We start from the raw sequence: 23,506 nt of genomic DNA on the forward strand, positions 1-23,506 counted from the left end.
GCTCCCCCCCCCCTCCCAGAACATTTCACGCTCCCCCCCCTTTGTGCACCCCTGTGCTAGAGAGAAGAAAAGCTAGCGAACCAAAAGGTCAAGCTCTGAAACTGGTAGACTTAGGGCAGGAGTGGTCAACTTCAGTCCTCAAGGGCCACCAACAGGTCAGGTTTGAAGGATATCCTTCAAACCTGACCTGTTGGTGGCCTTTGAGGACTGGATTAAGGAAAACGCATGGAAGTACTGGTTAAGAAAAGTTGAGAGTGGAGAGTGGGGTAATGTAAATATGGAAAAGGGGAGAAAGCATATGGGGTCTGAGGCTCCCCAGCAACTAAGGGAATGGGCAGGCTCGTGGGCCAAGCGGTTATTGTCTGAAGACAACAAACATTGTTACATTTGTTTGGGGGGGGGGGGGGATAGTAGACTGGGCATCCTCATTCTGCAACCATATTCTATGTTCCCTGTGATATAACAAGAACAATATTGTGAGTAGGGGAAAATGTAAATCAGCATTTGTGTTTGCAACAATACACAAATGCAAAGAAAACTAGCATCACATTGTACCAGGATAATTATCTTACCGGCCCTATGAAGTCTGTAATACAACAGTTCAGCAAAAACAAGCCTTAAACTGCATCCAATGAGGTGCTGATGAAACAGCCCTTGCTGCTAATACCTGGAATTCATCTTTAAGATGTGACGAGTTGGTCTGAGAATCTATCCTAATTATGTCAAAGTATGCCGCTTTATATTCACACACAGGGATGGCCGTCTCTCCACATAAGCAGGCTTCCAGGATGGCATCATGGATAAAAATATACTGCTCCTGCAGAGGAAACAGAGCAAGCCACAAGAAGGCACACGTTACTACACTGTATTTCACTCTTCCCTTAAACAGACTTCTTTTAAAGTCTTTAGCTTTCCTGTTTCAAATCAATACTGAACCGTTGAATATTAATTTATCACAAAACATATTGATTGCAGGGACATGCTCTACAGGTAAATATATAGGCCACTGGGGAGCATGGGATCTACAGAGAACAAGCTATCCATTTACCTCTGTCTGGACCATGTTGATGCGACGGGAACGTAAAGCTTTGACACAGTTATAGATGTCCACGACGCCTTCACGCTCTGCCATATCCAGCATGATGTCAATCACGATGTAACAACCGGTACGGCCAGCGCCAGCACTGCGGGGGTCACAGAAGGGGATTGAGATACTGTGCAACAGCTGCCTCAGGCTTCCATTATATCATTTTCATTCACACTACTAAATGAGTATTTTGGGAAGGACTAGAGGACACAGCCTCTTCTTCTCAGTCAGAGAGGTCTGAAACACACAGCTCGGTATACACCTTCTCCAGACCCCAGGTCTCCCATCTGTTGCTGGCCCCTGTTATTGAATGGGTTAAATATTTTTTTTTTTTAGCCCATTCATCTTGTACAACTTGCATGTTCCCCTCATTCTCATTAGTAAGTGTAGCACATACTGTAAGATAACATGTCTCTACTCTGACTCGCCAGCTAACCTCGGCATTTAATCACGTGGGATCAATACAAAGAGCATTTAAGCACAGCTATTTGTTTACACTTCACCACCGCCTGAATAAAACAAGAGGAGAAGCAGATTCGACAGATAGTCTTATTTATTAGCAGTGCATCCTCCATCTGCCCATTTCAAGAAAGAGTACAGTAAGTAACCTAGCTGCTTTGTGTTATTTAAGGCACCAAGCGCTTTGTCTAGGAATGACACCGCTGTTTGGCCAAGCATATGAATGAATAAAAGTTCCAATAATGTCGTAAAGAAGCTATGATGCTGTAGAAAAAGCGATTTCACTTTACATTTGAAAAGGTGACATACAAAGAAAAGACAAACAAAAAAACACAGGAAAGTATTTGGAAGTGAGGATGCTGGGTTTGAAGTTTGCAAAGCCATTTTAAATAAGAATGTCCTCTCCTTGTAACTTTTGATCCATGAACCTTGAATGTAATCGACTTTGGGGCTTATACAATAAAGTGCTATAGTGCTGATTCGGTACTATCGCACAGAATCTCATGTTTACTTTAAATTGAGTTTCCGTGCAGCCCTTTCAAATAGACACTTGCAATTTAGTGAAGAACCCTCCCTCGCCCGGGTTTCAAATCTCCCAAACATTGCTTTATTGTACTTCTAAATTCAGCCACACACACATACACACGTAAAACTAAATACTTATTAAACTACCCTGGGAATTTTTTTTACTATTGATTAAGAAGTAACAAGAAAATGTACAACAGCAAAAAATAAAATAAAACGTGATATCTCGTTATCTTCTGTTTGAACTGTGTGCTTCTTAAGCTGTGCAGGTTTTCAGTTTTGGACACCTATGGCAAAGGCAGCACAGAGCTTAGGGCTGTGGAACGCTTTCAACTACAAACGTACAATACCCATAGCACAAACCTGCAGTGAACCACGATGGGGCCGGCGCTTGGAGGGTTGGACAGCTTCACTCGTCGGATGAAGGACAGCAGGCCAGTGGCATGGTAAGGAACTCCATGATCAGGCCAGCCAGTAAAGTGGAACTGTTTAACTTCACGGATCTCATTGTATCCTCTCTGTGAACAAGCAAATTGTAAATTACAGTGCGTAAGGGGTAATCTTTCAAAGATATTCCAAATCAATAAACCATCAGGCAGGATAAGCCAGTCCAGTAAGTGACACAAATTGGCTATGTATGCCCTTTAACAGTCAGAAACTGTTCTACCTGCAAGAAAAAAATTGTAAAGATATTAAAGCTGAAGTTTTTTTCCAGAATTGGAAATGGGGCGTTGGGGGAGGGGGAGTCCTCTGCTATTTTCGGCTCCAATGACCCCCTGGTTCCGGAGATCCTTACCGGTGAAGTTACCACTTAGTTTATAAAGTGGACTAAAATGGCCAGCCAATAAGAAGTCGCAACCAATCATGTTATGGCTTCTTATTGGCCCGTGATTTTGCTGCCATTTCTGTATCCCATGGGAGGAGATTGACACCCGATAAGTTCACTGTTAACTATCTCAGAAATTGGAGGGTATCCAGACCTAAAAACAACAAACCTGTTAAAATATATATATATGTGGGTAAAAAATAGATGGTTTAACCTACTCAGGAAACATGAAATAAACGTGGAAAGTCAATATATGCATTACTTCGACAACCTTGAAGTTTTTCTCTGAGTTATACAATGTTTGCTGCATGCTCTGAGTTATGGAGTCCGGGAACAGGTTGGTGGCAAATGATTGCTTTAGTCCAGGATATTTTCCGCTATCAATTTCCACCAAACTAGACCATGACTTGGAAAAGAGAGACAATCAACCTTACAATTTGATGCTCCGCTGCACTGCAGGCAACAACGGTTTGAAAAACACTAACAAATAGACTAAACTGGGCAAGAAATGTCAGACAAAGCTATATAAACTCTAGCGTGAAGTAGAACAAACTGTTGGTGCTTTACTCTTCTATCTCAAACTGAGCATTTTACAAGTGTCAGTATAGAGCTATAACTAAAAGCACCTCTAATATAAAATAGTACCGATATAATATAGTGATCTTCACATACTAAAGAGCATAGACAGTGGGAGTAAACATCCAGCATACACAATCAGATACATGCCAAGTTCATTTCTTATTTTACTTGGATGCAAAAGCACATGGTCAGGCAAGATGCATCAGGAAATACCAATTGTGGTATGGTTTGCTCGAGAACAAACATGTATGTATGTATATATATATATATATATATATATATATATATATATATATATATATATATATATACACATACATACATACATTACATACATACATACATACATACATACACACACGTTTGTTCTTAAGCAAAACGTAGATACAAACAGTACAAACAACAAGACATATAGAAGAAACAGTCCCTTCAAAGTCCAATGGGACCCTTCAGTAGAGGGGTAATGACAGCTTTCAAAAGGATGAACCACATCCAGAGGTGAACCTAAGAGGGAGAGAAAAAAAGAAAGCGCATGCCCCATAGCATAAAAAATTACTTTTAATAGTGGTAGAAAGGGAAGGGAGGGAAAAGGCTCACTCACAAGGGTAGGTAAAATAAAGGCAAAATGAATATATCACCGCCAAACATGCGATCCCGCAATGGAAATCCTCCCCGAAGGGAACAGAATCAGCTGGGACCAATTGTCTACAAGAGACGCAAACGGGCGTCCGAGCGCCTGCTGTGACATCATGCTCAGACCCGATTTTGGTGCAAAATTTGATAGATGTTTTTCTTCAGTGTATATAAAGAGGGTCCCTGGTTAACAACCCTATACTCCTTAATAAAGCACATTCATGTGCGAAACGCGTAGGAGGATCTACACCTCCATTGGGTAATGCTGTTTATTCAATACATTTTTCATTTTTATACCACCTGGCTCCCTGGGCAGTGCGCTGCAATCTTCTTGTTGTTTCTATCTGGATATCTCTACCAGGGTTGGATACCTCACAAATATACTCATTGAGGCTCTAGGAGCAGGTAAGATTCACCTTAAGAAGAAAACAATTCTGGATTTATTGTGAGTTTATGATATTTATTATTTCCAGTGATTTTTTATGTTTTTCTCCAATAAGGTGTTTTTTGTCATTTGGGACTGCTTCCTTCAGGAGAGTTGTCATTATTCTACACTGTATACTCACACATCACTATACCCGCTCCATGCAAGAGTTTAACTCATATGTTGTGTTCACTGACATTCTATATTGCATTCCGGGAAATATTGGAGCACCAACTATCCTCATACCCTGAACTCCCTTCGGGGAGGATTTCCATTGCAGGATCGCATGTTTGGCAGTGATATTGTTATTCACAATTGCCTTTATTTTACCTACCCTTGTGAGTGAGCCTTTTCCCTCCCTTCCCTTTTTACCACTATTAAATTAAATTTTTGAGGCTATGGGGTACACACACACACACACACACACACACACATACACACACACACACACACTAAAGAACATCACTTGTGAGCACATTCACGTCTTAGACAGGTCTGCAACCCTGCCTTTCAACCATTATCACCTAGCATACCGTGCTTGCACCGCAGCAAGGGATTCTGGGAAATGACAAGCAAATGAGCACACGTCACCTTTTGCCTGGAATATCCATTCACATGGAGCCCATATAAACAAATGCATCGCTGTATACACAGCTTTTAAGAACAGCATGGGACTAGAAAAGCAAGTCAAACCACTCACAGACATGTTTCAACCTTGATGGGTATTATCAGTGTGAGGTTGGTGTATACTTGCTTTGCAATATTTCTAGGCATTTATTTGCATGTCATTTCCCAGAATCCCTTGCTGTGGTGTAAGCACCGTATGCTAGGTGATAATGGCTGAAAGGCAGGGTTGCAGACCTGTCTAAAACATGTGCTCACAAGGGATATTGTTTATTGGCTATATGCTAACGGTTGAGGTTTTTTGTTGCCTTTTTCACCCACCATAACTTAAAATGTGTGCGTGTATATATTATATATACACACACACACACACACACAAACACACACAGATATATACACACACGCACACACCCCAACAGGCGCCCCCCAGGCCTGTCTGCAGCAGGCTCCCCTGCGGGGGCATCCGCTGCCCCTCCCCCCATCATGCCATCTGCAGCAGCCAGCAGGCTCCTCCCGGTACCCAGTCAGTCATTCAGTCACCCACTCACCCAGTCATTCAAAGTTACCCCCCCAGTCAGTCATTCAGTCACCCACTCACCCAGTCATTCAAAGTTACCCCCCCAGTCAGTCATTCAGTCACCCACTCACCCAGTCATTCAAAGTTACCCACCTAGTCAGTCAAAGTCACCCACCAGACAAGTCACACACTCACCCACCCAGAGTAGTCACACACACACAATTCTTATTAGGAATGAACTCAATTTTATAAAGTGGGGGCGGAGCTAGGTGGCGAGTATTTTTTTGGTTCGGCGAGTAGATGTTTGGGTGATTTGTCAAGGTGTGTGTGTGTGTGTGTGTGTGTGTGTGTGTGTGTGTGTATACATACACACACACACACACACACACACACACACACACACACACACACACACACACACACTAAACATATATAGACACACATTATTGCTAATCTCAGTTTATGCAACACGAATAATACTGATTTCTCTCAATTTGCAGTCCCAGATGGATGCATGTATTTAAGTTTCGGGCCTCTTCTACTTTGTAGACGAAGTGCAGCTCTCTCGGGTTGACAATAGCCGCAGACAATAAAATCATTCCTTACAATAGTGCTTATTTCACTGCTGTTAAAATGAGCATTATTGCCGACAACTCAGGCCTCCAAAAATATATATGTTTTAGGTTATTAAAAAGGTTTAATTATGCGGGGCATATTGCAGCATATTAATTTTGAAGGGGAGTAACCCACATGCATAGCAAGTATCTATGCTATATATACGCAAGGTAAAATACTTTTAAACTATATTAAATAAACTTTATGTTTGACATTATTTTGAAGCATCTAATATTTAAAAGCCCCACAGCATTGAGAAAGTACTATTTGACTTATTTTCTATAAGCAGTGTTTCCGGGGCACTGGTTCCTTAACGGTTCTTGGTTGACCATCTGAAAAATGGGCATGGAATTTTTACATGAAACTAACTGCATATGAATATTACTACAGCAGCAGGACAACAAGCTGTGCGTGTGCAGGGTCTACGTACAGTATGTCTTGTTGGATTTTTTTTTTAGCACCGTTGTAATTGGTTCGAACGACGATGTAATATATAATGTATCACTACTGTATGGGAATCACTGTTGCAGAGATCTGTTGTTGGACTATGTAATGTATCTACAGCTTCTGAAATCCCAAAGTACAGCAAGCAAAACATGATGCAAGAAAGCAGGGTATTCTGAAATACAGTGAGCTTTCAATGCGTTACTTTAGGCTATTAAGTACAAATGTTTTCCATTCCAATCACGTGGGTACACTACTGGTATACATACATATATTTCTAGTGCAAAAGAAGGTTCTCAGAATCCTTACCCTCTCCAGTGTGAATGTCCTGATCACGTACTCAGCCAGTGGTTCCATTTCAACACATGTAACTTTGAAGTCACCATAAACCTCAGTATCATCAGGCCAGTACTTGTAACATTTGACCTACATTCAAACAGATATTGTGATAATATACTATACACGGGAATTTATGTTTTCATTCATGTGTCGTTGAGTGGCGGATCACACCAAACTAATTCATCTAAACTTGCACATAATAATTGTATGATGCCTACAAATAAGCTACCTGTATGTGCAACATTTCTGCCCGCTTAATTTGAGAACTTTGCTACTGCTTCTTTAACGTTTTTTAAAAAAAAAAAAACCTTTTTAAAAGGTTTGCAAGGACTTCATCTCCACAACCTGAAATATTGGTTTTGCTGGAGGGAAGAGGAAGAGTAGGTAGACACAGGGAAAGATAGGAAGGCAGAGGGAGTGATACATGTTAACATGGTTATATTTGCTTGCAGTAAGCTACTTTTGATCCCGTTAACATTTTTCTTTTAACACTGGTTCAAGTACTTAACACAAAGTTTACTTGCAAATTGTTCAATATGGTGTGACTCACTTACCCTGCCAACTTCAACTAGATTTGTAACCATAACAATACAGGCAGATTGTTCCTGCCAAATCATCCTCCAGAAATCATAAACCGTTTCATGAACTGGGCCTGAAAGGGAAACAGAGAGCATCAATATGTGTGCATAACAAAGTATTTTTGCCCAAACATTTTATTTTATGGGTAGAAGAAGTATTTTACAACACAACAGTTAAAAAAAAAAAAAAACATATCAGAGGCTACAAGGTGCAAGAAAAATCATTCATAAAACCAGGTTTATGAAACAATCCTTTTTTGATTAAGGAACCCTATAATTATACTGTGAAATTACGTGGAGCCCCAACCCTCACTAATAGTGTGTCTGAGATCAGATATATTGTAAGGAACCCCAATCCTCTCTAATAGTGTCTCTGAGATCAGATGCATTGTGAAGTCTTTTGTATTTGGTACAATTTTCAAATGGCTTGAAAATTGCAGGGAACCCTTTAGGAATGCCTAGGGAACCCAAGGCTGTTGAAAAACACTGATCTAAAAGACAGGTCTATAACAATAAAGCAAAACCGGAAAATGTGCAAACTGAATTTTGACACAAAAGACTTTATAATACTATTTCTTTACATTATTAACAGTCTAGACTGTGATATGCTAAAGTTGCAAACCAACATTAATTTCCATATGCGATTATAAAATGGAAGTTACAGACAAATTTTTACAGGAAGAAAGTTCACATTGAACTTTGGTAGCATGTCGAGTCCAGAGAAACGTTCATAGTACAACAGCCAAAAGGTTGTATAGAATGTTAGAGAATGAATTGAAATCTAAAGTTCAACCAAATGCTATAAACCGCATACATTAATCAGCGTTAAAGATTCTTACCTTGAGTAGCAATGTAGTGACTTGGCCTCTGGTACCCCTGAAAAAACAGGCAAACAATTGTTCATTTCTTGCAATGCTACATCCATCTAAGCCTGAATAAGCAATGCTTACAAATTATTGGTTAGGAATCGTTTGGAAATACCAATCAAGGAAGGCACAAGACAATAGCAAAAGCCAAGACTCAATCAACTTAAGCTTACAGTGTGACAAGGTGTTAAAACTATGGATTCTGATCAGCACTAAAACCATGGATAGCCAACATAAAATGCTAAAAGAGGCCCCTTTTCAGACGGACATTCTTGGGAGTGGTTTTCAAGCCCATATTCAATGAGCCCCAGCCAGACCATGTTTTGGAGATAATCAATATTTCATTCATACAGATGTAGCAGATGTTATTAACCGCATTAACACAAAATTATGCAGAAAGCATGTTAACCCTTATTTTCAACAGTGCTTCTGATAATGTGCCAGCATTACAAGGAGAAGTAACATCTGCTACTTCTGTATGTGCTATAAGAGAAATGTTGCCTCTGCTAGTCCACTGGTTATTTCTAAAAGCTGGAATAAATTAGGGTTCCATTAGATATGATTAAAGACCGCTGCCTCACTACTGAATTACATACAGATCTTAGAAACAAAGAACTTCGATGAAAGATATTACATCTCCCCTGTAGAAACTCCCTTTATCCCAATAGATGCCAATGGATGTACACGAGGCCTAGCTCATTTTTCCCTGTGGGAGATTTCAATTGCATTCCAGTATGATGAGCCTAACCGTAATGTAAGTTAATGTCATTTTTATTTGCTATCTAGCTCTGGAGCATGGCTATTTAAATTGAGCGCTTTCTGGCTCTCAAATGTAACACTATCCAAGCTGGTCTAAACATTAGCTCACTCCCTCGTCCTCCTGGAAAACAGCAGTTCTCTAAATAGAAATGAGCACCCTCGCAGCTTCAGAGAGTAAAATCCAATTACATTTATATGAAGCTAGTGCAATACCTACAAGCTGCATGCAGGGAGATGTAAAAGGAGCTGTGGGAATCAGCAAGCATGTGGTGCAAAAGTCACAAACAGTCAGAAAAAGTTAAGCACATTGCTGTGAATGTACTTTTTCTGAACGTGCAGTACCAGCTTATACTTCAGTAAAACAAACTGAGCTCAGACTACCGAGAGCCACTGGGAACTACAGTAGGTTTTGTCAATAGCTATTGTCGGCTTCACTATTTTCTCTAGTATGATTCTCTAGAGGGACAAGTATGGTAGTGGCACACACAATTAGGAGTCAGTCTCAAAGTAGAGCACCATTACAAGATTAAAGTGGAGAGACAAATGAAACCTAGTGCCGGAAGCCTGCATCAATGTGAGTGAAACGCGTGTCGCCAATGACTTTTGTTGTGCAGATGAATGCAATTTGCCTTTAATGTCTAGAGCTTGGAGTGGTCTCCTCTCTGTCCAGGGAACTGCAGTATGAGCTAGTATATTTTATTATTTGACTGGTTAGTCTTCACACGTGTTAACAGGTCACACGGAATATTAAATAAATACGCTGCGATAACGCATTGTTAAGGTGCCTCTGCCAACTAGGTGTCATTCAATTGCTCTATGACTATTTTAATAAGTTGGTCTTTAATTAGAGCATTTTCTAACATGGTGACAGTTTGTGTTAAGTTTCAAAATGAATTTCTTAAGATTCAGCATTAGATATAGAAAATGCAGTATATGTAGGTCACGTGCATGCATGTCCTGTGAATATTCTATGCTCCAAAGTAAGATACAACCATGGGTCACGTTTTCTTCTGAGCACTTAAATTATACTTTCCATCAAAGAATATAAATTCAAAAACAATGAGAAGAAGCATACTGTATCTTTAGAGCAAAAAAGTGACGTTCTAACTAGTTGAGTTGGCACTCAATAGCTTTGGTGGAAGAAGCTACAGGACGCTCAGCAATTAGGTGCAGTCAGGAGATACCAACAGATCAGACCCACAGCTGATTTGAGTCAGCAGTGCAAAAAAATTCATGGCAGTGTTTTGGTAACTTCTACTTTACTAGGTCCTTAATATTAAGGCCAAAACAAAGGTAGATATGATAGCCCTACACAAAATCCCTTCTCAGCTCACTCAGAGGTATAGTACATTGAAAGAAGAGAGGAACATTCATATTCTAATTCCAAGCACAGAATCGCTCGCAGGAGCTTCAATAAAGCACAAGGCTTTACAAAGCAGTCAACATAACATTTCCTGACAGAAGCTAGAATCTCAGACAAACTCTAAGGCTCTCTTCCCAAAGTCTAACTGGTATCAAGAGTCAAGCAGTTTCTGCATACTAATTAAGTGGAGCATGCCATGTGGACCGAGACTCACAATGACTGCACATTCAATGGCCTATGATATTAAAAGGCCGGAATATTTTGCTCTACCAAGAACTCTTCCCGGAACTGCAGAGATTAGAGACTATAAATAACGTATATAATACATTACATGAAGTCCACAGGGCACCAAATAAAAAGATTTAATCAATCAGTGTACTGAACGGTTACTGCTACAACGGACAGCACTATTTTTCTTAATTATTTAAATAAACCAGTCAAAGAAGATGTCGAGCGCCCGAATAAGCAAACGTGGATGGGGATATTGATGCAAAGTCACGTTCCACTAACGGGAATATTTCAATGTATTTGAATATAATGGATTATAATCATTTCACCCTGGTCTTTCCCTGAAACATTTAAAAAAAAAAAATTATTTCAAAGCTGCATTAGTCAATTATAATTATGAAGTTTGGAATATAAAAGCAGTTAATGACTTCTTTAATTTGGTTTTATATTTTTTTTCACATACCCTTTAAGAGCTGGAAGGGCAAATAAAGTCATCAACAATGTCCTAAAACAATTAAAGGGATATATATAGATATATCTACATATCTATCTTTATTTTTTTCTTAAATACCAAAATCATTACATTTAAGAATAGAGCTCAGGAGGAACGGCTATTAAGCTACGACACTAAATTATGAACTGGAATGAGGACACTCACTTTAAACAGCAGAAATGATTTCATGTTTCTGTGTTTTGAACACAAACTGTTCACTTAAGACTAATAAGGCACTCCAGGGTTTGAGGATAATTGTTCACACCTGTTGGGCTTTATGCCTTCCATAATTGCGTTCTATTTGTCTATCCATGCAAAACTGCTGCCATAGAGACAGGTGTCTAACAGTAAAAGGCACTACATTAATAAACCTAATTTGTTAAATTAGGCATACACAGAGCGTTACATTTAATATATTTCTTAAAAGTCATTTTAACCACATCCCATTTGGAAATACAACATAGAACGTGAAATATGTCACAGTATTTTGTTTACCAAATAAATAAAAATTAAGCAGCCAGACAATCAAAACGACAAACTAAAAATGAGCATGAGATGGATTCTTTGATAGAAACAAAAAAGCATTTCAGGGACCTAACAAAATAAATGAGACAATGTTGCCAGGTTCAAATACTTGTGCTCTCTTCTGTTAAACTACAAAAATACACGACAGAATGAAAAATAAAGAAAACAAAGCACAGGAATAGTACAAGGTTAATTAGGTGACGCATGCACAAATGTCAGGTAATAAGCAGTAGTAGTAATTAGAAAGTAATTAGGAACAATGTCTATATTAAATATTTATTGGCGGGTTCTGTTATTCACATATAGTGGTACTTACATCCCTGTACAGCCAAATCTACAGCCCAAACCAAAGTCAGGTGTGAAAGAAAGCACAACAATGTCAGTGATTACTAAGGAACAAGGAAAAGTGTACAGTCTTTAAAACACTAGCAATCAATTTATAAGCATGACATGCGAAAAACGTTTTCACATACAAAAAGCCAGGTTTAAGAGCATGCTAGGGAAGGGGAAGGCTATTGCAGCTCACTTACATCAATGTAGTTCGCATTTATGTAATCAGATGCAGGATCGTCCTCTACCGGCTGCAATATAACTCTCGAGTGATCATCTGGAGACAAAGGAAGTAGAAAAAGTTGCATTAGAGACCTAACATTTCTAGTTCAGGCCCTATGACCAATTTGTCCAGTATCGTTAAGAGGCCGACATGTCCCCTTATTTCACTTTTGGAAGTACACTCATGGATGATCAATGAGTCAGCCAGCAATGCCATATTCCTTTGCTGCCAAGTTCAGCAAAAGATTTCACATTTTGCCAGAGATCACATTAAAATGACAGCGTGCATCTTGAGAAGGAAAGCAGATACTACAGAGCCAGATCTTCTCACCGGTACCCATTGGGGAACACTTGCTCATCTACTTTGTAAGGCTTTCAAAATGTGCAGGATAGGGCAAAAATGTTGTCCGCTGATATTTTGCTCTTGTCCTCCCATAGAAAGGAGGGACGTTAAGATTGGGTAATGTACAAATACAATTTAGTTTTGACCATGACCTTTTCATATATACTCATTTATTGAGCCAAACACAGTGTTTGGCTCAATAAATGAGTTAGTTATTTCAAATCCGTTTGTGCCCTGTGTTCCTTCAGCTACTGGATTGATTACAGGCTATCGTTCAAGCACAGGAGCACCGGTAATTGTATCATCTTTTATTATACTTTTTTTTTAGGTGTGCAGTATTTTTCATATACTTTTCATATATACAACATTCACGTTGGAATCATTTAGTAACTCAATCAAATGTTCCAATGCGGATAAAGGTCCGAAAAGTCCACTGGCACCTGGCTTCTTTTTCCTTCCCTGCTTCTGGATAATACATGTTTATTCCATCACCAAGTCTTTATTCCTGTATGCTGTAATGATGACTACAATTCACTACCAGTGCTATGGTATATGTAGAGAGGAACGCTAGAGGGGAAAGATGGTTTTAAACAAAATGTTGCTTGAGAAGTGAGAAACATGACTGAAAAAAAATGAAGGTTTCTTTAGCAGATGTCAACAAAACTAGTGGCAGACTTATTTCCACCTTTCTCTCCATAAACAGTGCTTTTAAAGTATCTGTGTCTGTTTATACTACCGATAGTTTCTGGGGCTGGGACCCCTGAAACATTGTTTTTCTCTGCAAACCCGCTTCTTGTTGATAGTACCAAGCCAAAAAAAAAAAAAAAAAACACCCAAGCTTATTTGTAAAAACCATCATCACTGGTGTTTGGCCCAGACTTGACTCTGGTATTACCACATGCCTGTGAGAGTCAGGATGTTATAACAGATGCACAAAATCATGAGGTACAAAACAGCATTCTGCTAACAAGTTTTGTGGTATTTCTTGGAACTCAGATCACACGCTTCCTGGCAAATCACTCTAGCGTTTATACATTTCTCATTAAATTATGTTGGTCAGCTTGAGAACAAGCACACTGATGTACAGTACAAGCATGATAGAGTCCCTATGGAAATACTGTACATCAGCAAAGGCAGGGAAATCCCAAAGCACTAGCAGCACACATTCATTTATTTTATTATGTAGTCAACTCATAACATCTACATTTATACCACTCGCGCCAAAAATAGATCTTTTTTGTTCTTTTTATTACTCTATTGTACTGTGGATCCCACCCTCTAGGACCCTGCTTTCTCAATGTTTGTGCCATTATCTATTTTATATTTTTCTGGGCACCAATAGACCGGATTCAATGAATTGTTGTAAATGTCTGCCAAAGATTGACAGGTAAGGCCCATTTTTAATTTTTTTTTAACCAATGAGAAGCCAGGAGCTCCTACCATCAAACATGTGCCATCAGACTGGCCCTCTCACACCGAAAACAAACCCACACACAGAAACCAACTGAAGCCCTAGTACAATCTGTAGCGAAAGTGCACCCAGGCATAGTAATTAGTCAGGGTTAAAGACCTCAAGCAGAGGCAAATTCTTTGTCAATACAGAATCAGTGCCTCAGCATAGAGATACATACAGGTTGACACAACCAGAGCTAGAAACCCAGAGAGAGCAGTTTGTGTTGCCACTGTATTCTGGGGTAAGTAGAAACATTTCTGGCTACACTGCCGCACATTCTAAACCCAAACGATGAGAAGAACATACTTCCAAAATCTCACGGCTCAGAACCAAACCTTGGACAATCTGAACAAGCAGCACAAACTGGCCATGCTGTTAGGGGGGAGGGAGAAGTCACTGGGAAACTTGGTGCACAATATGTCACCACCTACAGGTATCATGGAGAGAAACCATTTGAGCTTCATACCCTTGGGTCTAACAACTATTGCCTCGCCCTTCTTCCTTCTTGCCCTTTTTCCCAACTACCCTTTCTGTTTTCCCTCATCTGAAAATACTGGAATCATATTCATTCTTATACGAGTACTGGCAATAATAGGAAATGTCCTATCATGATAAAGCAACTCAATTTCATTTGTTTTAATGAATAGGGTTGACTCACAAGAACAACATCGTTGTAAATATAATTTGGAGGAGATTATTGCTTAGAGTAGATGTAGGCAAATAATCATTGTCATTCAATAAGTCAAATGATATAGGTGAAGAAAATCAATAATAGCATAATTCCTTTTATAATAGACACACACTATTAGCCGCACTTACAGGCAATAATGTTTCCATATCGGTTCTTCGTCCTGTTTTGATCCTTTTTAGCAACATCCCACGAAGCAGACTGACCCTCAAAGAAACTCTGAAATATAAAAGCTATTATAGCATACTGTTCACACTTAATTGTTCGTAGTTACATCATCTACAACAAATTCCTTTGCAAACCTTCAGACTTTTCGTTCCAAAAAATATATATATATCTGGAACTGGCATATTCCTTAAGTTATAAAGCTATCCATATTTGACATGGAGTAAAAAAATTAATTTGCTAAATGTTCGATTCATTTTCCTTCCAAGTGCTTCAGTACCAATATCAAGTTGTTATTTTGGAGATATTTTAGAGGTTATATTTTTGCATCTGTAAACATTACCATCCCCAGTCACACAAGTTGTCAACAATCATCACGTTTTACATTAGTTCTTCGGTATGAACAGCAGAATATTTGTGTTCTGGGTTTATGTCTGTGTTGCCCAACTTATCCGCATTTTACCTCATATTCCTCTTTGAATCCGTAGCTGTCGGATGTCTTCATGAGATTTATGTGTTGCAGTAAGTCAGCTACCCTGATGGCAGGGTGCAGCTGCCCTGTTTGGTACGGTGATTCAGTCCCCTCACACAGGTAACGTGGGACATCGAGGAGACGGCTAGACTCTGGTGCTGCTGTGTGGTTTTCATCTGGGGACAAAAGAAACAAACAGATGGTTGTCTCAGTGAAAAGTGATGGAAAAACAGGCGCGACTGACTTTATTGAAGGTAAAGTATAGGGTGCTCCGCAAGGGCTGGATTACAAAGGCCACCCCAGATAAACGGAAACCTGTAAAAACAACAACATTTGTAACCGACTGAGCTTGATATCCATTACCAGTTTATATCTCATTCGGATGTCTGCAAACGGTTTCCTTAGTGGCTGAACGGTGAGGGTAAATTATCAGATATTCTGTTTTGTCTACATTAGTTGTCAGTTGTCAGTTTATCCACCTGTGGCATAATGCCATTTTAATCATCTGCAACAACATATTGTTACTCTAACTAGAGCTATACGTGTGAAACAACCCTACCATTTGATCAGCTGTGATATCATACCACAGTAACATTAATTATTAGTGCGGTACTTGCTCCAGTTTTCCAAATAACTGATATTAAGTGCACCTCCAAAACACAATTGCATAAAAGGATTATATAAGAAATCATGCTACAAAACATTATTGGAGACGTTCATACGGCAGGGTTTCTGAGGAAGAGCAGAACAACACCATTTGAAACCATTGTTGCAAAAGTATGAAAGTGAATCAACCAGCCCTTCGTAATTCTAGCGCAATTCATTGCCGTCACCCACTCTGGCAAAAAGAGGCCCTTTAACCATGCATTCGAGACTACAATGAGTTTAAAGCGGCAGCTCTGGGAGAAACTCCTCTCCACATCAAAACTAGTGGAATGCACAGTATGATAATTGCAGGTTAAACCTACATTATAGATCTCTGATTTTGTCTGACAATTGTATTTGCCGTGTTCTTTCCTACGGGCATAACTAAGAAGACAGGTCTTGCCTTCATTACAAGGTTTTCTAAAGTTTAGAGGCAGAAGGGAAAGAATCTGGGGCAGGCAAGGATAAACAGCTGGCAGGAATGAAAGCATTAGTGCCACTTAGCAAGATATTTGGGTTCAGCAGGGAGGTGAGACGGAGGGTTAAGGAAATTCCATGTATTGGAGCTGAATCGTCATTAAACAGCCTTCAAGTCAATACCAATCAATTTCGGATATAGGTTATTGGAACTTTCGGATTCCCCCTTATATATTTCATACCCAATAAAGGACCCTGAGAGGTTCGAAAGCTTGTAAACATTTCAACTACTTGTTGGTCCAATAAATGGTATCATACCACCTATTCCCTCTCGCTCCTTTGTTACTACATGGAAAAAAGGACCAACACGGCTACCCACCCTTATAGAATATGTCAGTACTGATTCCTACTGCAAGAACTTCAGCTTTAAGAGAGCCGAAAACATTCAAAGCTGCAAATGAACAACATACATTTGTCATGTTACTTACCAGTGATCGGCACTATACCAGGGCAGCAAGAAAAAGAAATAGGAGAGGAGTTTATATTAAGCCTAGAATATAGCAGTTGGTAAACTACACAATAAATATGGAGTCTGATACCCATGGAACATGATTTGCAGGAATGGTATAAAAAGACCATGCAGGCTAAATTAGGTGACAAACACGAAACAAAGTAGTCACAAAAGCACTAAACAATATGATGTGACAGTGGGCACAACATTATAATAAAACATGTGTCAGGGGTTTAGCTTTAGAACAACCCTAGCGGGATAAAAGCAGTTCTGTCATTTAGTACATACCAGTAGACATTAGATGAATGTACCATTTAACAGCGTGTCTGAGGTTAGCATTTGCTTCACAAATGATAAGTAACAGACTAAGTTTGGGCCAAAAGGGCATGGAACAAGTGTCTCTATGGAATGCATGGAATGTGCTGTGGATGCAGGAATCCCTGTGATGCAGCAAGGCGGGCAGTGTTGGAAACCTGACTTAGAAAATTAATGTCAGGCCCCTCTAAATAGCGGAGCAGATATTACAGTCGATTAAATAAGTAGGAAGGACTGTTCAAGGTTTTGTAATGGAGCAATCCAAGCAGGCTATTTTGTTTTATTGTTTAACACAGGATTGAAGCAGGGGGTCTCCGCAGCTGAACCTCATTCATTTCAGCTCCGGGGACCCCCTGCTTCCGAAGATACGTACCTCGGTAGGGGATGCTGGTATCTCCTGCAAGTTTAAAGCTCCTGCGTGACATGAGTCAATAGGAAGCTGCACCGGGTGACGTCACAGCTTTCTATTGGCCAGCAGGGTGTGGGAGCTTTGAAAAGCGGCCATTACGTGACTCCTACTAGCCGAGCCCAGCGGCTACTGGCACCCCCTACTGAGGTATCTCTGGAAGCAGGGTGTCCCTGGGGGGCTGAAATCAACAGGGGTTTGCTCCAGAGACCCCCTTCCTCAATCCTGTTAAAAAACACATTTAAAAACATTTCAACAAATCGCATGCTTGGATTACCTCTTTAAACCAAGTAGCACTGCTTTTTTTTGACTGTCCAACTGACAGACAAAAAGTTTATCTTCCCATTGAGATATATGGACTACCTCTTAACTAAACTTTGATAGGCTTGGAGCTACACGATATATAGAGTTACCGAGCTGCATTCTCCACCAAACCTATAAGAGCTCTTCAAAAGTCTTTCAAATCAAAGTTTGTACTGCAGCCCGTGCCGTGAGCAGGCAAATGGGTAAGGTAACTGTATATCTATCAATGGCTCAATTGATACTTTCAGCTGCATGTCATTGAACCATGATTTCTAACACTAGTGCTAAAAGACTTTGCCCCATTACCAAGTTTTTCTATGGCATAATGCACCTCTCGGCGCTGGAAGACAACTTCTAGCCCATCCATTTGAAAAGACTGTAAGGAGACTTCTGTCACCGAAAGGCCGAAGTATGAGCCGAAACGCCTTGCCATTCATGTTGCCCTTTATTTGACCCACATTAAAACGCATCAAAGCTGCTGTTGTGCATAAACGGTCATATTACAGAAATCATCTGGAGAGACTTGTAAAGTGTAATAATTGGTATAACAGCCTGCAAACTATTCTAATACTGGCAACATGACCTACACTGTACACTAGTAAAAAAAGTTTGCCAAGAAGAGAATAGTTTTCAACATTTCAGCCTCTCTGAGAGTTAAGACAAATTACATTGCATCATTGCTCTTGAACATCAAAACATTACTGCTGAACATTTCTATAGATATTTGTACATAACATGAACATTAAAAGTACCGGGGAAGTATATTAGTTTTCGAAAGACCATTTATACGTTCGTTGGTTCCCTGCTGGTTCACCATTTTAATACGAATGGACTTTTCGTTTTGTTTTATCAGGTTGAATATAAATCCCTTGACAAGGCTTGATATTGTGTATTTATTTCTGTATAGGCTTTTACGGTGGAAGAGATAATTGGAAAAAAAGGTGCATCGGAGCCGTGAAATAGGAATTGTAACCTGAAATAATGTGCGGGCTACAAAGTACTGTCCTCAAAGAAACAATAGATGCAATCTCACACAACCTATCCTAAGGAACACATTTCTGGGACGTGTTTAATTGTGCCTGTTTTGCCTGAACAGCTTTGCACTCTGCTTAACCAGTTTAGTTGCATAAGGAATCGCAGTGCTTAGCTGCAAACAGTTCTCACCGTTTCCTCTGCAAATAAAAGAGATCAAATGTTTCTGATAACATGGAACACATTTGTCAGTGGTTAAGGTGTAAGGATTTGCATCTGGCAGTTGAAGAGGTGTCTCACTCTAATTGGACTTCTGAAAATACCATGTGTTAAGATCAATGCTACCTAGTGTATCACAGACAGATAAAGTCTGAACTGATGGATTTGTCTCTGTAAAGCTTTTTTTTTTAAAATCTAAAATAGTAGTATATCTGCATTTTTAATAATTATATTCATCAGTAGTAGTAGTAATGATCTTAGCTTGTACATACAGCTCAACCCCCTTATAATGCTGTGCTTGGGGTCCAAAGAATCACATCGCGCTATAGGCGGATCGCGTTAGAAATAATGTACAATTGTATGCATTGTACAATAAAGTATTTAATATACCAATAATCGTGTTGTAAAGTATTCATAAATACGAGAATAGGGAGACAAACTTACATCACGTTATAAGCGGATTCGCGTTGTAACGGATCGCGTTATAACGGGGTTGAGCTGTATGAAGTTTGGCTACACAGAGCTTCAATCATAAAGCAAGCACTAGTATCAGCTGCCACTGTCCTGTCCTTTACTAAAGTATTTAGAGGTCACCTAAAGTTGTAATACTTTGTTTAAAGGAAAACTTATTAGAGATGCTACATTTCAACAGGCTGGCACCAAGGCTCTCTCTGTTACATGAAGAACTACAATAGCTGCCATGGAAAGCCAGCGTTACATCACTTCTAAGGAAAATTTTAGTCACAAGAAAAATAATACTGAATATATTTACAATTGGCTTAAGATATTTTGATGGCAATTGCTCCCTTAGACACACATTTCTGATGACTGGCACGAAAAACAATGCGCCTGTTGACTGAATCATGAACCTCATGCAACAAGACAAGTCATGCGGGAACTGGTGATGATGCCAGACTACAGTAGGTCCTCACCTAACACGGCAGTCGGCACAAGTGGATCATTGGGCACTGCAGGAAAACAAAGCTCATGAAGAGATACATTACCTTCAAATTTAATGGATTGAATAAAAAGGACAAAAAGACAAGCATATACAAACACAACTATAGTATGTAGTCAGTGCATTCAAAACTCAGGACAGAAGAGTAAAAGCATGAAATAGCTACATGAGAGCGCAAAGTCGTCCCCATAAACATAGGAACGTGGAAATCATCAACATGTGCAAGTTAACGGGATCTGGGCAAAAAAGGGTAATCGGAACGTTTGTGTTTTTAATAAATGCCTTAATCAACGCTCCACAAATACAAGATAGGTTGCCCTGACCCTACTAACTTCTAACACAGGGCTAAAACTGAATATGTGGGTGCTTTATATTAAAATGTGTGTCAAAATCATGCAAGAATTGTGAGTTAATGGGACATTCTAAAAAGCTGGGGCGACAGATGAGTGGGGTGACAGGTTAAGCATATCCATGACCATTGCCTTAGCCAATCACAGCATTCTTGCCAGGGATGTATGAAGATAGCAAGTGATGTGTTTCAATGTTGGGAGCGGTTTGAAATCCCAATAAGTAATGCAATGGTTTCTTTATAATGTGACCCTTATTTATAAGACAGTAGTGCAATTTACACCTACTGTACAGCCACCATTTTCAACCAGCTAAATGTGTTTAACTAGAGGACAGTATCCAAAGACAAAACTGAATTTCCTTAACTCTGACATATACTGACCCCCAACTGCTTTGCCCCAATGTCCTCTATCTTTTTTTTCTTTAAAACAAACGGCTATTGTGGAAAAGATTATCAAGGTGGAGAGAGCAGTGGGCACAGGGAAGGCAAAATGTCAGAACGCCAGGCACTGGGATCACCTGCAGATTTTGGATATACTATATGTTATTTTCTAACAGGATCCAATTAGTCAAGAGACTGGAAATTGTGAGATATCCAAGCTGCTGCTGCTTCTCTAAAACACCATTTATCTCAGCTGCCATGAGAAGACAGCGCGTGAATGAGATACTTACATCTTGGGTTAAAGTTGTGCGAGTCCATATAAGTAATGGACAGTGGATCCTCTGCATGAAGAGTACTCTGGTCAGCATAACTTCTGTCCATGGCGTTCACCATGTGGGTCATCTCCTGGCGCGTGTTCCCCATGGCATCCTTGCGTTTCTTTGCCAGTTTACTGCAATGCAAAGTCAACTGGTTTAGTATCTGCCACTTGCGCAGTCGACACACTGCTTCATGCCGACAGAATGAGAATGATATCCAGTATCATTCATAGTTGAGGACTTTCATTACATCAGTGTGTAGTTCTTCAAAATAATGACACTAATCAGTCCAAAGTATTTATACTCCTATTCCATGAAACAATTATATTACACATATATGTGCGTGACCTTCTGTACAGTATATGTGCGTGACCTTCTGTACAGTATATGTGCGTGACCTTCTGTACAGTATATGTGCGTGTGACACCTTTTCCTTATATAGTGCTGAATGCACTGTATAAAGACGATTTTCAAGCACAATAAGTTCATGATCTAAAAACTATATAACATTCCCTAAAAAGGTACTGAATAAAGAAACTTGCCCAAGGTTATAAGAAGCCGACACTGGGGTTTCAAGCCAAGTTCTCCCACTTCAAAGCTAGTGTTATTACCATTCATTATCCCATATCTTCAGCTCATTCACACACACAAAAAAGATACTGCATGCATTGAATAATCCTTTTACTGCAAATAGCAAATAGAGATACGGTTTCCAAAAACTAAGCAATGACATGTACATCTTAGTACAGTCTGACAAATGCTGTAATTGTAAGGCTCGGTCAATATTATTAGTATAGCTGTATCTACAAAAGCCAAGTAATTTTGAAGTATCATCAATTAGTAACTACAGCCCATGATGTGGAAGATCTGACATGCTGGAGCTATGCATTATTCTGCATGTTCTATATGTTGTTGCTATTTTGTGCATTACTTCAGTGTAGTCCTTTGAAGTAAAAAATATAGTTCACTACACTTCTGTGTGCCGAATGTTGCATTATAGACAAACATAACTCGTGAAAGATTAACCCAGGTGTCTCATCTACAGAAAAATCTGAATGGCTTTATAACAAGTGATTGATCCTTTATTGTAAAACAAGCCACAGCAATATTCAAATAGTATAACTTGCAAATCAAGTCTTTGGAAATCCTTAGTAGGACATGGAGAACGGTCCATATAAACCTGATCTGTCGGACTCAAAAGGTAGGAGGGATTTTATATTGTATGCAATTGGTTCATTACTGCAGAAAATGTGAGTCTACTGTATGGCATAAAAATACAGCTACATTATGAAGCAAACCATTGATACCTCACTGGACCTGACTTTAATAATTTACACTTACAGTATGTAATATTTGATTTCATTTCTGACCTTGTATTAACAATACAAGCAAAGAGAATGGCTTTTACACAATGCAACTCCTGCATCTTTAACAATAAATGTTATAAAGCTAGATTTTATTTTTAATGAACACAAATTGACTATTGAGTAGGAATTTTTGTTCATGTTACATTACATCAGGAATTTCATTACATTCATGGTTTATGCATGGATGTTCCCTGCTTTATTATAGATCTGGATTTAATGCATGTTGCATCACATCACTGACTTTATTGGGTACAGAGGGTGATGCATATCCCCGCCTCCTTCTCAGCTTGGCTTCTACTTGTGCCCTGCAGCGATGGGCTACAACATAATTACATTTTTTTTGGTGGGCTGTATGCAACGGAAACAACTTTTTGCAAGAGTATATACACATTAACTCCTTATGTGCCAGAATGCCCCCCTCCTCAGAGATCTGACCTGTTGATCAACTCTAGGCACACACAAAAATAACGTATTATGTACGTCATAAAGAGCATAAGTGTGCAGCCCATGTGATGTGTATTGTAAATCATAAGCGCACTGATATTAAATACTATGAGACGGTGCTGCAGGCAATTATTACAGACTCTCTTACTGGCCTCTCTGATCTATTGCAACCAAGCTTGTAACCTCGCCCTGGAGATTCTGTGGTGAGAAAGTGAGAAACCCCAGTTTGAAACTAAAGGACTTACCCATGGTCACATGGAGCTAGTATACACTGTAATCACTTAAAGCACCACAAAAGCTAGACTCCAACAGAGCAAGGACTCTACTATTCCACTGTATACAACA

The 23,506-nt window shown here is 39.4% G+C and overlaps 1 protein-coding gene across 5 annotated transcripts in view; it reads right to left on the reverse strand.

The window, feature by feature from the left end:
- PTPRK (protein tyrosine phosphatase receptor type K) overlaps positions 1-23,506 on the reverse strand; it is a 449,549-nt gene that overhangs the window by 15,717 nt on the left and 410,326 nt on the right. For 4 of the 5 annotated variants that reach the window (XM_075597281.1, XM_075597279.1, XM_075597280.1 and 1 more), the window contains 10 exons: positions 21,324-21,484; positions 15,549-15,733; positions 15,052-15,139; positions 12,415-12,491; positions 8,490-8,526; positions 7,627-7,724; positions 7,043-7,159; positions 2,435-2,589; positions 1,049-1,184; positions 668-817 (listed from right to left, as the gene is read on the reverse strand). In XM_075597281.1, the coding sequence (XP_075453396.1) occupies positions 668-817; positions 1,049-1,184; positions 2,435-2,589; positions 7,043-7,159; positions 7,627-7,724; positions 8,490-8,526; positions 12,415-12,491; positions 15,052-15,139; positions 15,549-15,733; positions 21,324-21,484 (1,204 nt within the window). Of the gene's footprint in view, positions 1-667; positions 818-1,048; positions 1,185-2,434; positions 2,590-7,042; positions 7,160-7,626; positions 7,725-8,489; positions 8,527-12,414; positions 12,492-15,051; positions 15,140-15,548; positions 15,734-17,107; positions 17,120-20,277; positions 20,314-21,323; positions 21,485-23,506 lie in introns of all 5 variants that reach the window. The other variant, XM_075597282.1, reaches the window with a different exon arrangement.

This window comes from Ascaphus truei, chromosome 4 (genome assembly GCF_040206685.1).
Source record: "Ascaphus truei isolate aAscTru1 chromosome 4, aAscTru1.hap1, whole genome shotgun sequence".
NCBI classification, from domain to species: domain Eukaryota; kingdom Metazoa; phylum Chordata; class Amphibia; order Anura; family Ascaphidae; genus Ascaphus; species Ascaphus truei.